The sequence below is a fragment of the Trichomonas vaginalis genome, chromosome I, assembly GCF_026262505.1.
Source record: "Trichomonas vaginalis G3 chromosome I, whole genome shotgun sequence".
Classification (NCBI taxonomy): domain Eukaryota; phylum Parabasalia; order Trichomonadida; family Trichomonadidae; genus Trichomonas; species Trichomonas vaginalis.
The window spans coordinates 7,463,854-7,479,071 of record NC_067203.1 but is presented as its reverse complement, the minus strand read 5'-3'; the positions used below and the strand labels follow the sequence as shown (position 1 = coordinate 7,479,071).

Genomic DNA, 15,218 nt, shown 5'->3' with positions numbered 1-15,218 from the left:
TTACAATGAATATTCATTTCTTGAATTATGTTGTTACCACGGAGCAGTTGATTGTTTCAAGTTCTTAAGAACAAAATTTAACTCAAAAATAACTGAAACATGTCTGAGATTTTCGTTTTTAGGAGGAAATCCAGAGATCATGAGTGAATGTTTGAAATATCAAAAACCAGATGAAGCATGCATGGGATATGCAATTATTTCCCATAACATTGATTTTGTTACATTCTTGATGAATGAACACAATATAAAGATCGATTTAGAATATTGTGGAAAATATAAAAATCTTGAATCATTTTTAGTTTATTTCGACCAAACTAATGATATTAACAAATGCTTTGTTCAATCGGTGATGTTTAATATTTCATCTCTATGCGAATATTTCCTATCACATGGTGCAAATATTAATGAAAAATATAATGAGAAAACCGCTCTTTTTTATGCAGCAGAATTTAATAGTAAAGAAACAGCCAAACTTCTCATTTCAAAGGGTGCAAATATCAATGAAAAATATTATGGAGAAACACTTCTTTGTTATGCAGCAGAATATAATATAGGGTGTCCAAAGGTGCGTTTAGCACAGCGCTCTATATGAGACTATTAAAGGAGATATATGCTGATTATAAATATATAATAAAAAATATGAATATATGTATATGATGAGTATGTTGTATTTTGGCGCCATGCCGGGATATAAAATGAATTTTGAGACAAGAGGCGGTTTCGCGGGAAATTTTGGCGGGATTTTTTTTTCATTTTTTTAATGAATCATAAAGAAAACATCCTCGCTCTTGCAAAAAAATGCAAAGACTGTAAAAAAATCTACGAGACATTGGTAAAATGCTTCGGTATGGATGCTCCTAGCTATTCCACTGTAACGTATCATGTTAGGATGTATCATTTCATGAACAAAAAGGCGCCCATCATAAAAATTGACAAAAAATCGCCGGATCAAAGAAAAATCAAAGCAATTCTTCAAGCGCTAGATGAAGACCCAAGAGCATCACTCAGAAAGATAGAGGAGATGACAAAGATACCACGTACAACAGTCAGTTATTATCTGCACAATTATTTGAACTACAAACTAGCGTATACACGTTGGGTTCCGCACAACCTTAATTCAGTTCAAAAAAATCTAGAGTCCAATCTTCGAAAGAGCTCCTCTCTATATTGGGTACGTATCAATCCAAGAAGTTTCGCTTTTTAGTAACAGGGGACGAGTCTTGGTTTCAATATGCAACAGAAGCCAAAATCATGTGGATCCCGAAGGATGAAAATCCGCAAACATTCCCGAAGAAAAAAATTGACACACCAATGATGATGTTGTCGGTTTTTTGGGGCGTGAATGGCATCATCGCAATTGATATTCTTCAAAAACCTAATACGATGAATGCTCAGTATCTAATTGACAATGTTTCTTACTCAAATTATCAATTCTGATGAGTTTGAGAAATCCAAACAACAAAAACAAAAGTTTGCAATTCATTTTGATAATTCAAGAGTTCACAAAAGTCATAAGGTAATGAATTACTTGGTGGAAAACAATGTCAAAGTTGTTCCAAACCCAATTTATTCACCTGATATTGCACCCTCTGACTTTTATTTATTCGGCACGCTAAAAAAGAGAGCTGAAGGACGCGAATTCGCGAGTCCAGATGATCTTGAAAATTTTGTAAGAGAGCAATTTGAGCAATTTTCTCATGATGATTTAAAGCGTGTCTTTCAAGCCTGGATCGATCGCTGCGAACGCGTGATTGAATCCAATGGTGATTATATTTAAATAAACTTTATATATATGTAACTTGTTTATTTCTATTCGCAGTATTCAGGTTTGTGCTAAACACACCTTTGGACACCCTATAGTAAAGAAATAGTCGAACTTCTCATTTCAAATGGTGCAAATATCAATGAAAAATATTATGGAAAATCTGTTTTTCATCATGCAGTAAAACATAATAATAAAGAAATTGTCGAACTTCTCATTTCAAAGGGTGCAAATATCAATGAAAAAGATAATTTTGGAAATGCCTCTCTTTATTATGCAGCATTGTATAATAGTAAAGAAACAGCCGAAGTTCTTATTTCAAATGGTGCAAATATCAATGAAAAAGATAATTCTGGCAATACAGCTCTTCATTTTTCAGCAAAACATAATAGTAAAGAAGTAGCCGAATTACTTATCTTGCATGGTGCAAATATCAATGAAAAAGATAATTTTGGCAATACCGCTCTTTATTATGCAACAAAACAAAATAATAAAGAAATTGTCGAACTTCTCATTTCAAATGGTGCAAATATCAATGAAAACAACAATAATGGAAAATCTGCTCTTCATCATGCAGCAGAACATAATAATAAAGAAATAGCCGAACTTCTTATCTCACATGGTGCAAATATCAATGAAAAAGATAATTTTGGAAATACCCCTCTTGATTATGCAACATTGAAAAAAAGTAAAGAAATTGTCGAACTTCTCATTTCAAATGGTGCAAATATCAATGAAAAATTTAAATATGGAAAGTCCGCTCTTCATATTGCAACAAAACAAAATAATAAAGAAATCATTGAACTTCTCATTTCAAATGGTGCGAATATCAATGAAAAAGATAATTTTGGCAATACCGCTCTTTATTATGCAACAAAACAAAATAATAAAGAGATTGTCGAACTTCTTATCTCACATGGCGCAAATATCAATGAAAAATTTAAATATGGAAAGTCTGCTCTTCATATTGCATCAGAAAATGATAATAAAGAAATTGTTGAACTACTTATCTCACATGTTGCAAATATCAATGAAAAAGATGATTTTGGCAATACCGCTCTTTATTATGCAACAAAACATAGCAATAAAAAATCTGTCGAACTTCTTATCTCACATGGCGCAAATATCAATGAAAAAACTAAATATGGAAAATCTGTTCTTCATCATGCAGCAGAACATAATAGTAAAGAAATAGCCGAATTGCTTATCTTACACGGTGCAAATATCAATGAAAAAGATAATTTTGGAAATACCGCTCTTCATATTTCAGCGTCAAAAAATAGTGAAAAAACAGCCGAACTCCTCATTTCAAATGGTGCAAATATCAATGAAAACAACAATAATGGAAAATCTGCTCTTCATCATGCAGCAGAAAATAATTGTAAAGAAATAGCCCAACTTCTTATCTCACATGGTGCAAATATCAATGAAAAAGATAATTTTGGAAATACCCCTCTTGATCATGCAACAAAACATAACAATAAAAAATTTTCGAACTTCTTATCTCATATGGAGCAAATATCAATTAAAAGGATGGAAATGGAGAAAATAATAGTAAAGAAACAGCCAAACTTCTCATCTCATATGGTGCAAATCATTAATGTCCCAACATAATGCGCTTTTCTTTATTTTTCTTTTAATTTCGAAAATGAATTTCATGAGAAATAAAAAATATCTTTTCATATACTTTTCCGTATTTGGCTTCCCTTGAATGCAGAAATATAGTAAATATGCAGTCTTTCAGATCACATACTCAATTCTCTGGATCAATCTGTTAAAATATGCATATTTCATTATAAGCTCCATTTTTAAATTGAATTTCAAAATCGAGTATTGAATACCGTGCTGAGATATCGTGTTTCTAATTTATTGTAGATAAACAATGTGAAAAGCGTGGTTGTTCTCCTCTTTTGAAATTAGCAGTCCAGCATTTCGAAGTGATTTATGTGATTATTACATATATTGTGAATATAATATATCATAGGATAAGGAATAAAATTAACTGCTTAGAAACGAATTTTGAACATAATTTATTTTTGAAAATATTTGATCATTGAATTTTCGGCGATTTAAATGGATCAATCCACAGCACAATATAACTAAAATTGATATATGCTATTATTTTAAAATCGATAAAAAATCGCAAGCGAAAATGGTCAAAAATAAGTCACAAAAATATGAAATTTAGTTACCTAATTTGATTTAATTAAAGACTGCGAATTAATGTAGATATTGTATAGAGCATTCTATCGGCGCGCAGCAAAGCTGAGAAAAAAATACTACAAAAAGATCCTATAGTTGATTCATCATGTGTATTGAAAATTCTAAACTCGAAGATTTGAAATGAAAATTTTTATAACAAATAAACTTGATTTTGACAAAAGTTGTTCCTGATTAAATCTCAACTATTTTTTTGCCGAATGTCAATTTGGGAATTGAGAATTTGAATGGTCGAAAGGAGGGCGATATGTAAATTCAATTTACTTCACTTATTCAAAATCAAATGAGTTCTGATACTCTCATGCTCACAATTTCCGGCATTCGTGGAGTTGTCGGTGGTTCTCTTACTCCAGAAGTTGTTTCTAAATATGTTTCTGGATTCGCCGGTCTCCAGCTTACGAAAGGAAAAGGAAAACAAGTAATTCTTGGCTATGATACTCGTCCAGCCGTTTCCTGGATCAAGCAAGTTACTATTGGAGCCCTTATGGCCTGTGGAATTGATGTAGTTGATATCGGTATCGTTCCAACACCAACTGTCCAATTAATGGTACAGCAATTCAAGGCTTGTGGTGGTATCGTTATCACTGCTTCGCATAACCCTCAACAGTGGTGCGGTCTCAAGTTTGTTGAATTCACAGGAATCTTCCTCGACCAATTTAACTGCGATGAGATGTTTTCATGCAAATACTCCAAGTTTGCAACTTGGGACAAGTTGGGAACACTTACAAATTATCCGAATGCTATCCAAGATCACATAAACAACATTTTCGGCCAGAAATTTATCGATGTCGAAAAAATTAAGAAACAGCACTTCAAAGTTGCTGTCGATACCATCAATGGAGCTGGTTCTCTTGCCATCCCCGTCATCCTTCGTCAGCTTGGATGCGAAGTTACCGAATTAAACACTGAACCAACAGGATTATTTGCACATACACCAGAACCAATACCAGAGAATCTTACACAGCTTTGCGATGCTGTCAAAGGACACGATATTGGTATCGCTGTTGATCCAGATTCCGATCGTTGCGTATTGATTGGAGAAGACGGAATTCCTCTTGTCGAAGAATATACTCTTGCCCTTGCAGTTAACTACGCTCTTAAGTACGGTGGCGTAAAGACCCCTGTTTGCCGCAACATTTCTACATCTCGCGCTGTCGACGATATCTGTCGCCAACACGGCGTTACATGCTACGGAACACCAATCGGAGAAGTCAATGTTGCCATGAGAATGGTCGAAGTCGGCTCTGAAATCGGTGGAGAAGGAAATGGTGGTGTAATGCTTACTTCATGCCATATTGGACGTGATGCACTTGTTGCCACTGCAATGGTACTTCAACTCTTCGCTGCAGAACGTGAACAAAATCCAAATATTACAATTTCCCAAATTAAGGGAGCTCTTCCACAATGGAGGATCTCCAAGAAGAAGATTCCAATGAAGAATACTACAAACGTTCCAGAACTCATCGAGCAATGGAAGGAAAAGATGATGAAACAATACGCTAGAACTATCGCCCTCGATGAAAAGGATGGACTCAGAGTTGATAACAGAGACTGGTGGGTTCACGTCAGAAAGTCTAATACTGAGCCAATCGTTCGTGTGATTGGAGAAGCTCATACTCAGGACGAAGCTGACGATTTGTGTAATAAGGTATACAACGAATTCATCGAGTTGATGAAATAAAGAATTCTGCATTTGTTTATCATTAATAAAACTTTATATAATTTTTTTTTTTTGTAAAGTAATGCTATATGCGTTTACACTATGTTTCACATATATGTTTGTTTTATTACTTATGATAAATAAGTATTTGAATGATCAATTTATACACAAAAATTTCACCATTCCTTTTTAAGTGCAATTCAAATGCCCAAAATAGTGCAGTTCTGTAAAATTACCGACATATAAGTAATAATCGCTTGAAAGGACTTAAATACGTTCTCATATGATATTTCAATATACAGTGCTATGGAATCTGATGGATATATATTCATTTTTGCTTCATGTCATATGATCAATAAGTTCCTTTTTCGAATATTAACTAAATTAGATTCAAATAATTAAATTCTCCAATAAAGTAATAGTTCCAAAGTTACATTTGAACTTTATGCAGCATTGCAATCATTATTCAGCAATAAAATATGTATGCAGAAATTTCATAAAGAATAATCAAAATTAATAAACGGAAACTTAAAATCTTGTATGCAAAATACGGAAGATATTGCTATATCTCCAGAATATCTTGCATTATCAAGGTTCATTAGTCAAAATGCTAGTGAAGAATTAAATAAAACTATTCTAAGTTCCAAGAAATCCGGAATTCTATGTCAATTAATCATTAATTTCATTCAAAAGCGAATAAATAACAAAGATATTGCAAAAATTTTGACATCTTCTGTATCATTGCTCGTAAAACGACCTGAACTGAAGGATGTTTGCGCTCTATATTCCCAAAATCTCGCAAAAATGATTGGTTTGCCAGAAGGTTCAGGAGAAAAGGAGATAATAGCAGAAATTACACAATTGCGTCTTAAAAACGAATCAAATGTTGCCTTAAAGATAGATTTTGTCAATCTACGTACAGAAGTTGAACGCTTGCAAAGAGAAATTGCACAGGTTTCTGCCCAAAGCACAATCAAAGATGAAACCATTAAAAAGCTAAATGATAAACTACAAGATTATTATTCGCCAGAGAAAATGAAAAAGCTATTAGCGCAGTCTAAGAAACAAATTGAAATTAGAAATGATAAGATAATCAAGAGCGATGAGTCAATTAAGCAACTTACTTCCGAAAATAACAAATTACAAGAAAAAATTTCTCTTTTACAGAATCAAATCGAAAATAATCCGCACATAAACGAATATCAGAGATTATTAAAGAATAAGGAAGACGAGAAACAGCATATTATTGGTATTTTCGATGAAATGCGTGAGCAGATTGAAAGTCAGTCAGAAGAATTGAATCATTGCATAACTATTAGAAACAATATGGTATCATACATTCATAAGTTAAATGATCTTTCTCAAAATACTTTATCATTGCTTGATAACACGAGGCAAGAGCTAAAATCCGTCAAAGAGGCCAAAGAAACGTTAGAAAAGCAGTTAACCCAACATGCAATCGACTATAAGCATATAATAAACAAAGTTATTTCACTATCACCAAGTACAATCAAGAAAGATATCCAAGATATCTTAAATGGCAAAACCTCAAGTGCAATAGAAGAATCATTTGCAAAGATAACTGAATATTATAAACAAAACTTCATAGAACAACAAAATACTAGTGAAAAGGAAATAATCGCAAAGCTTAGAAATGTTGTAGCATCAAATATTTCGTTTATCCATCAATTAATTGATTCAAAGCTGATTCAATCTTGGTCAGAAGTTCCATATTCACTTGATAGCATTAGACAATTATTACAAACCGAAATTCAGCAAATCAAGGAATCAATTCAAAAGAATAATATCCAATTACCAACTGTTGAAACAATATATAATACATTCTTATTTGAAATGCCATCTGCTGAACAAATTACCGAAATTTCTAACTATTTCGAGAAATTTGAAGAAACAAATTCTCCAAAGGAATTAGAATTGCTAGGTATTGTTATTCAATGCATCCAATCTAATTTTGCTCTTGTTCAATATTCAAATCTCAACAAATCAAAAGTTGAGAAATATTCTAATGAAATAAAGAGTTTACAAAACAATATCGAGGCAATGAATGAATCAGCCAAGGCTATTAAGTCAGATGAGCGCGCTCGTTATGAAGCAGAAATTTCTCAATTGAAGAAAGAATTGGAAGAAATGAGTAACCAGAACAATGAAGAAACAGATTCTGAAGAGCAGAACGTCAATAATTCAGATATTATCGAATTTGCTACAAGAGATCTTAATAACCAAAATCAAGAACTTCAAAATTGCGTTGAAGAGCTTAAGCGAATGGTTGATGAAGCTAAGGCAGATTCAACAACAAAAATGCAAGAAATTGAGAGTAAGAATAATGAAAATGAACAACAATTAAAGCAACAGATATCAGAATTGCAGGACAAGATCATTGAGCTCAACTCTGAAATTCAAAAGATGAAGGATGAGAATGATATCTTAGAAGATTCTATCAAGAATTATGGAACTCAAGAGCAAGAATTAGGAAAGTGTCGCGATCAGATATCCAGACTTAAAGAAGAAAATGAATCTCTTGAAAGAAGTATTCTTGACCTCAAAGAAGCTGCAGAAATAACAGTTAAATCAGTTGTTTCTCGTTCTAAGAAGAGCATTGCACGAGTAAGAGAAGAAATGGCAGGAAAGGAAACAGAATATCAAGAAAAGAATGAAGATTTATGCCAGCAAATTGAGACAATTCAAGCAGAACTTAATGAAAAGAACGCCAAGATTAAAGAGTTAGAAGATAATGCAGAACAACTTTCTCTTCATATCAAAGAAATTGAAGGCGAAAAGCAGAATATTTCAGCTCAAAATACAGTTCTTCGTACACAATTAAAGCAATGTTATGACAAAATGCAAAGAGAAATTGCTTCCTTCCAAAGCGAACTCAAAGCAAGATCATTTGCACTTGAGTGTGAATATAAGAGCAGAATGGATAAACAGAAGGCAACAATGCAAAGTGACTATGATTCTCTTCATGATATTGCAGCTAAACTTCTGAATGATCCATCAAATAACCATGAAGATTTTATTGAGCAGCTTGATCTTAAAGTCTTTGAACTCTTATCATTGCAAAGCAAGCTTGACAACATGAAGGAGGAAATCAATCAGGCAAGAGAAATAATTTCTGCTCCAAAATCATTATCTTTCATAGAATCAGTAACGAGCATGCAAAAGACAATGCAAGAAAAAACAACAAAACTTGAGAAATGCGAAGAGAAGATCCGTTCAATGAAGAAAGAAGTTATTATGGCCAGAGCAAATGCTAATCAAGCATATGAAAACTGCGAATGGGCAGAATGGGCAAAGAGAATTTGTGAGAATGTAACTGACGGAGCATACACTTCAAATGATCAGAATGAGCTTCGTTCTAAAGTTGAATCAATGGTTCGTGAATGTGCTGGACTTGGAAGCCTAGTTAAGCATATTGAATCATTAAGACTTCAAAAGATATTTACTCTCAAGAAGTATAATCAGATTAAGCCAGCAGAATTAAGTGCCAAGACCATCATATGTACAGCACTTGCTCTTAGAAGAATAATGAAGAACTCAAAATTCAATATTTCTTTTAAGAAAGCTACACCTGAACAAGAAAAATCTCCGTTCTTTGATAATTTTATTGTATGTTAATAAAAACTTCGTTTTAAATCCAATTTATGTTTTTTTTCCGTAAATTATGCCGTAATTTTAAACTGAAAATATATTTGATTTGTGAAAGATTTCAATAATATTGATAAATTCCCAAAGTTCAAAAATACAAATACTAGATAAAATTATTTATGCAGTTAATGGCCAGTTTAGAGGTGATATATCCAAATCAAAATTTTAATTAGCCTGCAATTGATTAAATCCCTACATTATGTTCTCTAAAAAATATTTTCACGTGCTTTAATCAGTTCACCATTGGAATTTTATGAAAAGATCAAAAAAAAATTCTTTTTCCTTTCAAAGATAAAACAAAAAAAGTATTAAATTAACAATGATCATGAATAGTTTAAAAAAACAACATCATAAATAACATCTTAAATAAGTGGAGAGTTGATCATGTTGTCATCATCAGATGAGAGCTCAAGTTTGAAGTTAATATCGTTAACTTCAGCTTGCTTAAGAACTGATGGGACAATTTCACCCTTGTATGGTTGTGTGTTTTGTGTTAAATGAAGTGTAAGTCTAAGAACAGCTGGTGTGTTGTTGAATTCTGGGTTAACCATTGGAAGGTAGTTAATTGTGACCTTATCCATAGGGAGAACGTATGTTGGAATATCGCATCTTCCGATGAATTTCTTTCCGAAGAGAGACTTCTTGTAAAGGAAGATAGAGAAGGAATGGGAAGTGTAATCCTTCAAGTTGATATGGTAGCACCTTCCTAACTTATGTGCTATGTAAAAACCTTAATTCACTTTGAATTGATAAATTTGTCAGTGATAATATATCAGATATGGAATACTAATTACATATATTAATTTTGGTCTCCAATTCAAAGAGATATGATCGTCACATTGAATTATCGTAGAAATTTTCAGTTACAGAACAATAGAATTTTATGTCTTTTAATTGAATTATACCTCTAAAATACCTTAAATAACCTTTAGATTAAGTTTTAGCCTCCCATCATTATATTTTTCCTTGAATTGTTCGAGGTTGAAAGTTACAAGCTCTCAATTTTCGTCCCTTTTGTACGTTTATTATAATTGTAGCATATTGTCATCAAGCACGCGACTAACCAGCAAAGACGTGTCCTCTAATTCCGTCCCTAGTTCAAGAATCTGGAACTATTTAAGCAAAAACATTCGATTTCAAAATCAAGCATTCTTTATTCAACGAGTAAAACATTAAAGTATGATTTGTCATACACGGAATAATGACAAACTCTTAGAGTATGTTTAGTACAGAGTTACTGCCAACTTGAGTTCTTGAATTTGGTAAGTTAGAACAAAAGAAGCCAGATGTCGCATCTAAGGACTTGTACTTATCAGAGTATTACTAAATGTTTAAGAATGTTAGTTATTCGTCCCAAACTCGTACGTTTCCACGCGAATCTTGATAATAAATATACTATTTTGGACTTTTTGCAATAAATCTCTTTTTACCACATTAGCATATCTGTGTGTATGCTACTTAACCTCTTTAGAGACCATTAAGATAATGTTTTTTGATACTTTTTCAAGACTATACCATAAAGTAAACGAATAATTTACAAAATGATATTAAAAAATTTAATTTTATTATGCTTTTATAAATATTGAGACTTTTTAGGACTATTTTAAAAATGTAAATAGATCAATCATTTTAATATTAAATAAGATAATCTAAAGACGTCAGATGTTTCAATAACTTCAGATCAATGACTAATATGAAATTTAAGATTTGTGTTAATTTAAGAATTAACAATGGAATCTGGTTTAGAAAGATGGAAAGCATAGAGAATCTAAAGGATAAGAGAGATTAAATACAAAATGCTGCATAAAAAGGCAGATCAGTGAGAAGAAATCATGAGGTTAAAAAGGAACATTCAAATTAGAATATAACATTGCTTATTACAATATTAATATTAAAGATAATACTGCACATCATTGTGCAGTGATCCATAAATCAATATTAATATCTCATATGATAAAATCTAATATCATATTACAATATTAATATTAAAGATAATACTGCACATCATTGTGCAATTACACTATTTTAAATATTTTCATAAATAATGACTTACAAGTTAAAAAAATGTAGAATTAACTGCATGATCCAATATTGGACCGAATGTATGTTTGAATCTATAACTGAATTCATTAATGACAAAAAAGTGACTCTATAACTGAGTATCTGGCTGACAATATGCCTGAAAGTTTGAATGTGTCTAGGAATATAACTGACAGTTTGAGTGACATTTTGAATGAGGGTTTGGTTGTCAGTATAACTCAAGGCTTGAGAGAGAATATGACTCACAGTTTGACTGACAATATGACTTAGAGTTTGAGTGACAGTATGAACAACAGTTTGGGTGATAGTATGAACTACAATATGACTGAGAATATGACTGACGGTTTGACAGACACTTTGACTTACGGTTTTAGTTAGAATAAGACTGACAGTTTGACTGACAATATAACTGCCGGTTTGACTGACAATATGACTGTTGATTTGAGTGAGTGTATGATTGAGAGTTTGGGTGACAATATGACTCATAGTTTAAGAGAGTGTATGACTGATGGTTTTAGTGAGAATAAGACTGATAGTTTGGATGACAATATGACTGTTGATTTGAGTGAGTGAATGACTGACAGTTTGACTGACAATATGACTGACGGTTTGACACACACTATGACTTACGGTTTTAGTTAGAATATGACTGATAGTTTGACTGACAATATGACTGTGGTTTGACAGACACTATGACTGTTGATTCGAGTGAGTGTATGCTTGAGAGTTTGGGTGACAATATGACTCATAGTTTAAGAGAGTGTATGACTGATGGTTTTAGTGAGAATAAGACTGACAGTTTGGGTGACAATATGACTTCGGTTTGATACACACTATGAATTAGCTTTTTAGTTAGAATAAGACTGACAGTTTGACTGACAATATGACTGACGGTTTGACACACACTATGAATTAGCTTTTTATTGAGAGTAAGACTGATAGTTTGACTGACAATATGACTGACGGTTTGACACACACTATGAATTAGCTTTTTAGTTAGAATAAGACTGACAGTTTGACTGACAATATGACTGACGGTTTGACACACACTATGAATTAGCTTTTTAGTTAGAATAAGACTGACAGTTTGAGTGACAATATGACTGACGGTTTGACACACATTATGACTTACGGTTTTAGTTAGAATAAGACTGACAGTTTGACTGACAATATAACTGCCGGTTTGACTGACAATATGACTGTTGATTTGAGTGAGTGTATGATTGAGAGTTTGGGTGACAATATGACTCATAGTTTAAGAGAGTGTATGACTGATGGTTTTAGTGAGAATAAGACTGATAGTTTGACTGACGATATGACTGACGGTTTGACACACACTATGAATTAGCTTTTTAGTTAGGATAAGACTGATAGTTTGACTGACAATATGACTGTTGATTTGAGTGAGTGTATGACTGACCGTTTTAATGACAATATGACTGACGGTTTGAGTGACAATATGAATTACGGTTTTAGTGAGAATAAGACTGATAGTTTGGATGACAATATGACTGATAGTTTGACAGCCTCTATGACTTACGGTTTTATTTAGAATATGACTGAGAGTTTGGGTGACAATATGACTCATAGTTTACGAGAGTGTATGACTGATGGTTTTAGTGAGAATAAGACTGATAGTTTGGGTGACAATATGACTGTTGATTTGAGTGAGTGAATGACTGACAGTTTGACTGACAATAAGACTGACAGTTTGGGTGACAATATGACTGTTGATTTGAGTGAGTGAATGACTGACAATTTGAGTGACAATATGACTTCGGTTTGACAGACACTATGAATTAGCTTTTTAGTTAGAATAAGACTGATAGTTTGACTGACAATATGACTGATAGTTTGACTGACAATATGACTTACGGTTTTATTTAGAATATGACTGAGAGTTTGGGTGACAATATGACTGTTGATTTGAGTGAGTGTATGACTGACCGTTTTAATGACAATATGACTGACGGTTTGAGTGACAATATGAATTACGGTTTTAGTGAGAATAAGACTGATAGTTTGGATGACAATATGACTGACGGTTTGACACACACTATGACTTACGGTTTTATTTAGAATATGATTGAGAGTTTGGGTGACAATATGACTCATAGTTTACGAGAGTGTATGACTGATGGTTTTAGCGAGAATAAGACTGACAGTTTGGGTGACAATATGACTGTTGATTTGAGTGAGTGAATGACTGACAGTTTGACTGACAATATGACTGACGGCTTTAATTAGAATATTACTGACAGTTTGACTGACAATATGACTGACGGTTTGAGTGACAATATGACTGACGATTTGACTGACAATATGACTGACGGTTTTAGTGAGAATAAGACTGATAGTTTGGGTGACAATATGATTGTTGATTTGAGTGAGTGTATGACTTACAGTTTGACTGACAATATGACTGACGGCTTTAATTAGAATATTACTGACAGTTTGAGTGACAATATGACTGTGGTTTGACAGACACTATGAATTAGCTTTTTATTGAGAGTAAGACTGACAGTTTGACTGACAATATGACTGACGGTTTGACCGACAATATGACTTACGGTTTTATTTAGAATATAACTGAGAGTTTGGGTGACAATATGACTCATAGTTTAAGAGAGTGTATGACTGATGGTTTTAGTGAGAATAAGACTGACAGTTTGGATGACAATATGACTGTTGATTTGAGTGAGTGAATGACTGACAGTTTGACTGACAATATGACTGACGGTTTGACACACACTATGACTTACGGTTTTATTTAGAATATGATTGAGAGTTTGGGTGACAATATGACTCATAGTTTACGAGAGTGTATGACTGATGGTTTTAGCGAGAATAAGACTGACAGTTTGGGTGACAATATGACTGTTGATTTGAGTGAGTGAATGACTGACAGTTTGACTGACAATATGACTGACGGCTTTAATTAGAATATTACTGACAGTTTGACTGACAATATGACTGACGGTTTGAGTGACAATATGACTGACGATTTGACTGACAATATGACTGACGGTTTTAGTGAGAATAAGACTGATAGTTTGGGTGACAATATGATTGTTGATTTGAGTGAGTGTATGACTTACAGTTTGACTGACAATATGACTGACGGCTTTAATTAGAATATTACTGACAGTTTGAGTGACAATATGACTGTGGTTTGACAGACACTATGAATTAGCTTTTTATTGAGAGTAAGACTGACAGTTTGACTGACAATATGACTGACGGTTTGACCGACAATATGACTTACGGTTTTATTTAGAATATAACTGAGAGTTTGGGTGACAATATGACTCATAGTTTAAGAGAGTGTATGACTGATGGTTTTAGTGAGAATAAGACTGACAGTTTGGATGACAATATGACTGTTGATTTGAGTGAGTGAATGACTGACAGTTTGACTGACAATATGACTGACGGTTTGAGTGACAATATGACTGACGATTTGACTGACAATATGACTGACGGTTTTAGTGAGAATAAGACTGATAGTTTGGGTGACAATATGATTGTTGATTTGAGTGAGTGTATGACTTACAGTTTGACTGACAATATGACTGACGGCTTTAATTAGAATATTACTGACAGTTTGAGTGACAATATGACTGTGGTTTGACAGACACTATGAATTAGCTTTTTATTGAGAGTAAGACTGACAGTTTGACTGACAATATGACTTACGGTTTTATTTAGAATATGACTGAGAGTTTGGGTGACAATATGACTGTTGATTTGAGTGAGTGTATGACTGACCGTTTTAATGACAATATGACTGACGGTTTGAGTGACAACATGACTGACGTTTTGACTGACAATATGAGTGACGGCTTTAGTTAGAATATGACTTAGAGTTTA

The 15,218-nt window shown here is 33.0% G+C and overlaps 3 protein-coding genes and 1 pseudogene across 4 annotated transcripts, besides 1 other annotated feature; 3 read left to right on the top strand and 1 right to left on the bottom strand.

Annotated features, from left to right (window-relative positions):
• Positions 1-551: 551 nt before the first annotated feature.
• Positions 552-1,857: a mobile genetic element.
• On the top strand, positions 648-1,777 carry TVAGG3_0946380 (annotated as a pseudogene). The gene has a single exon. A coding segment is annotated over exon 1 (1,130 nt).
• A 2,398-nt stretch (positions 1,858-4,255) lies between the features above and the next one.
• On the top strand, positions 4,256-5,731 carry TVAGG3_0946360 (phosphoglucosamine mutase family; the record flags this gene model as incomplete). Its single annotated transcript, XM_001315683.1, has 1 exon — positions 4,266-5,663. The coding sequence occupies one exon, from the start codon at positions 4,266-4,268 to the stop codon at positions 5,661-5,663; it is 1,398 nt and encodes a 465-aa protein (XP_001315718.1).
• A 437-nt stretch (positions 5,732-6,168) lies between these two features.
• TVAGG3_0946350 (uncharacterized protein) lies at positions 6,169-9,301 on the top strand (the record flags this gene model as incomplete). The annotated part of the gene is made up of 1 exon (XM_001315682.1): positions 6,183-9,278. The coding sequence occupies one exon, from the start codon at positions 6,183-6,185 to the stop codon at positions 9,276-9,278; it is 3,096 nt and encodes a 1,031-aa protein (XP_001315717.1).
• Positions 9,302-9,663: 362 nt separating this feature from the next.
• TVAGG3_0946340 (uncharacterized protein) lies at positions 9,664-10,041 on the bottom strand (the record flags this gene model as incomplete). Its single annotated transcript, XM_001315681.1, has 1 exon — positions 9,671-9,889. One exon carries the CDS (start codon positions 9,887-9,889, stop codon positions 9,671-9,673), a length of 219 nt encoding a protein of 72 aa, XP_001315716.1.
• Between the last annotated feature and the right edge of the window lie 5,177 nt (positions 10,042-15,218).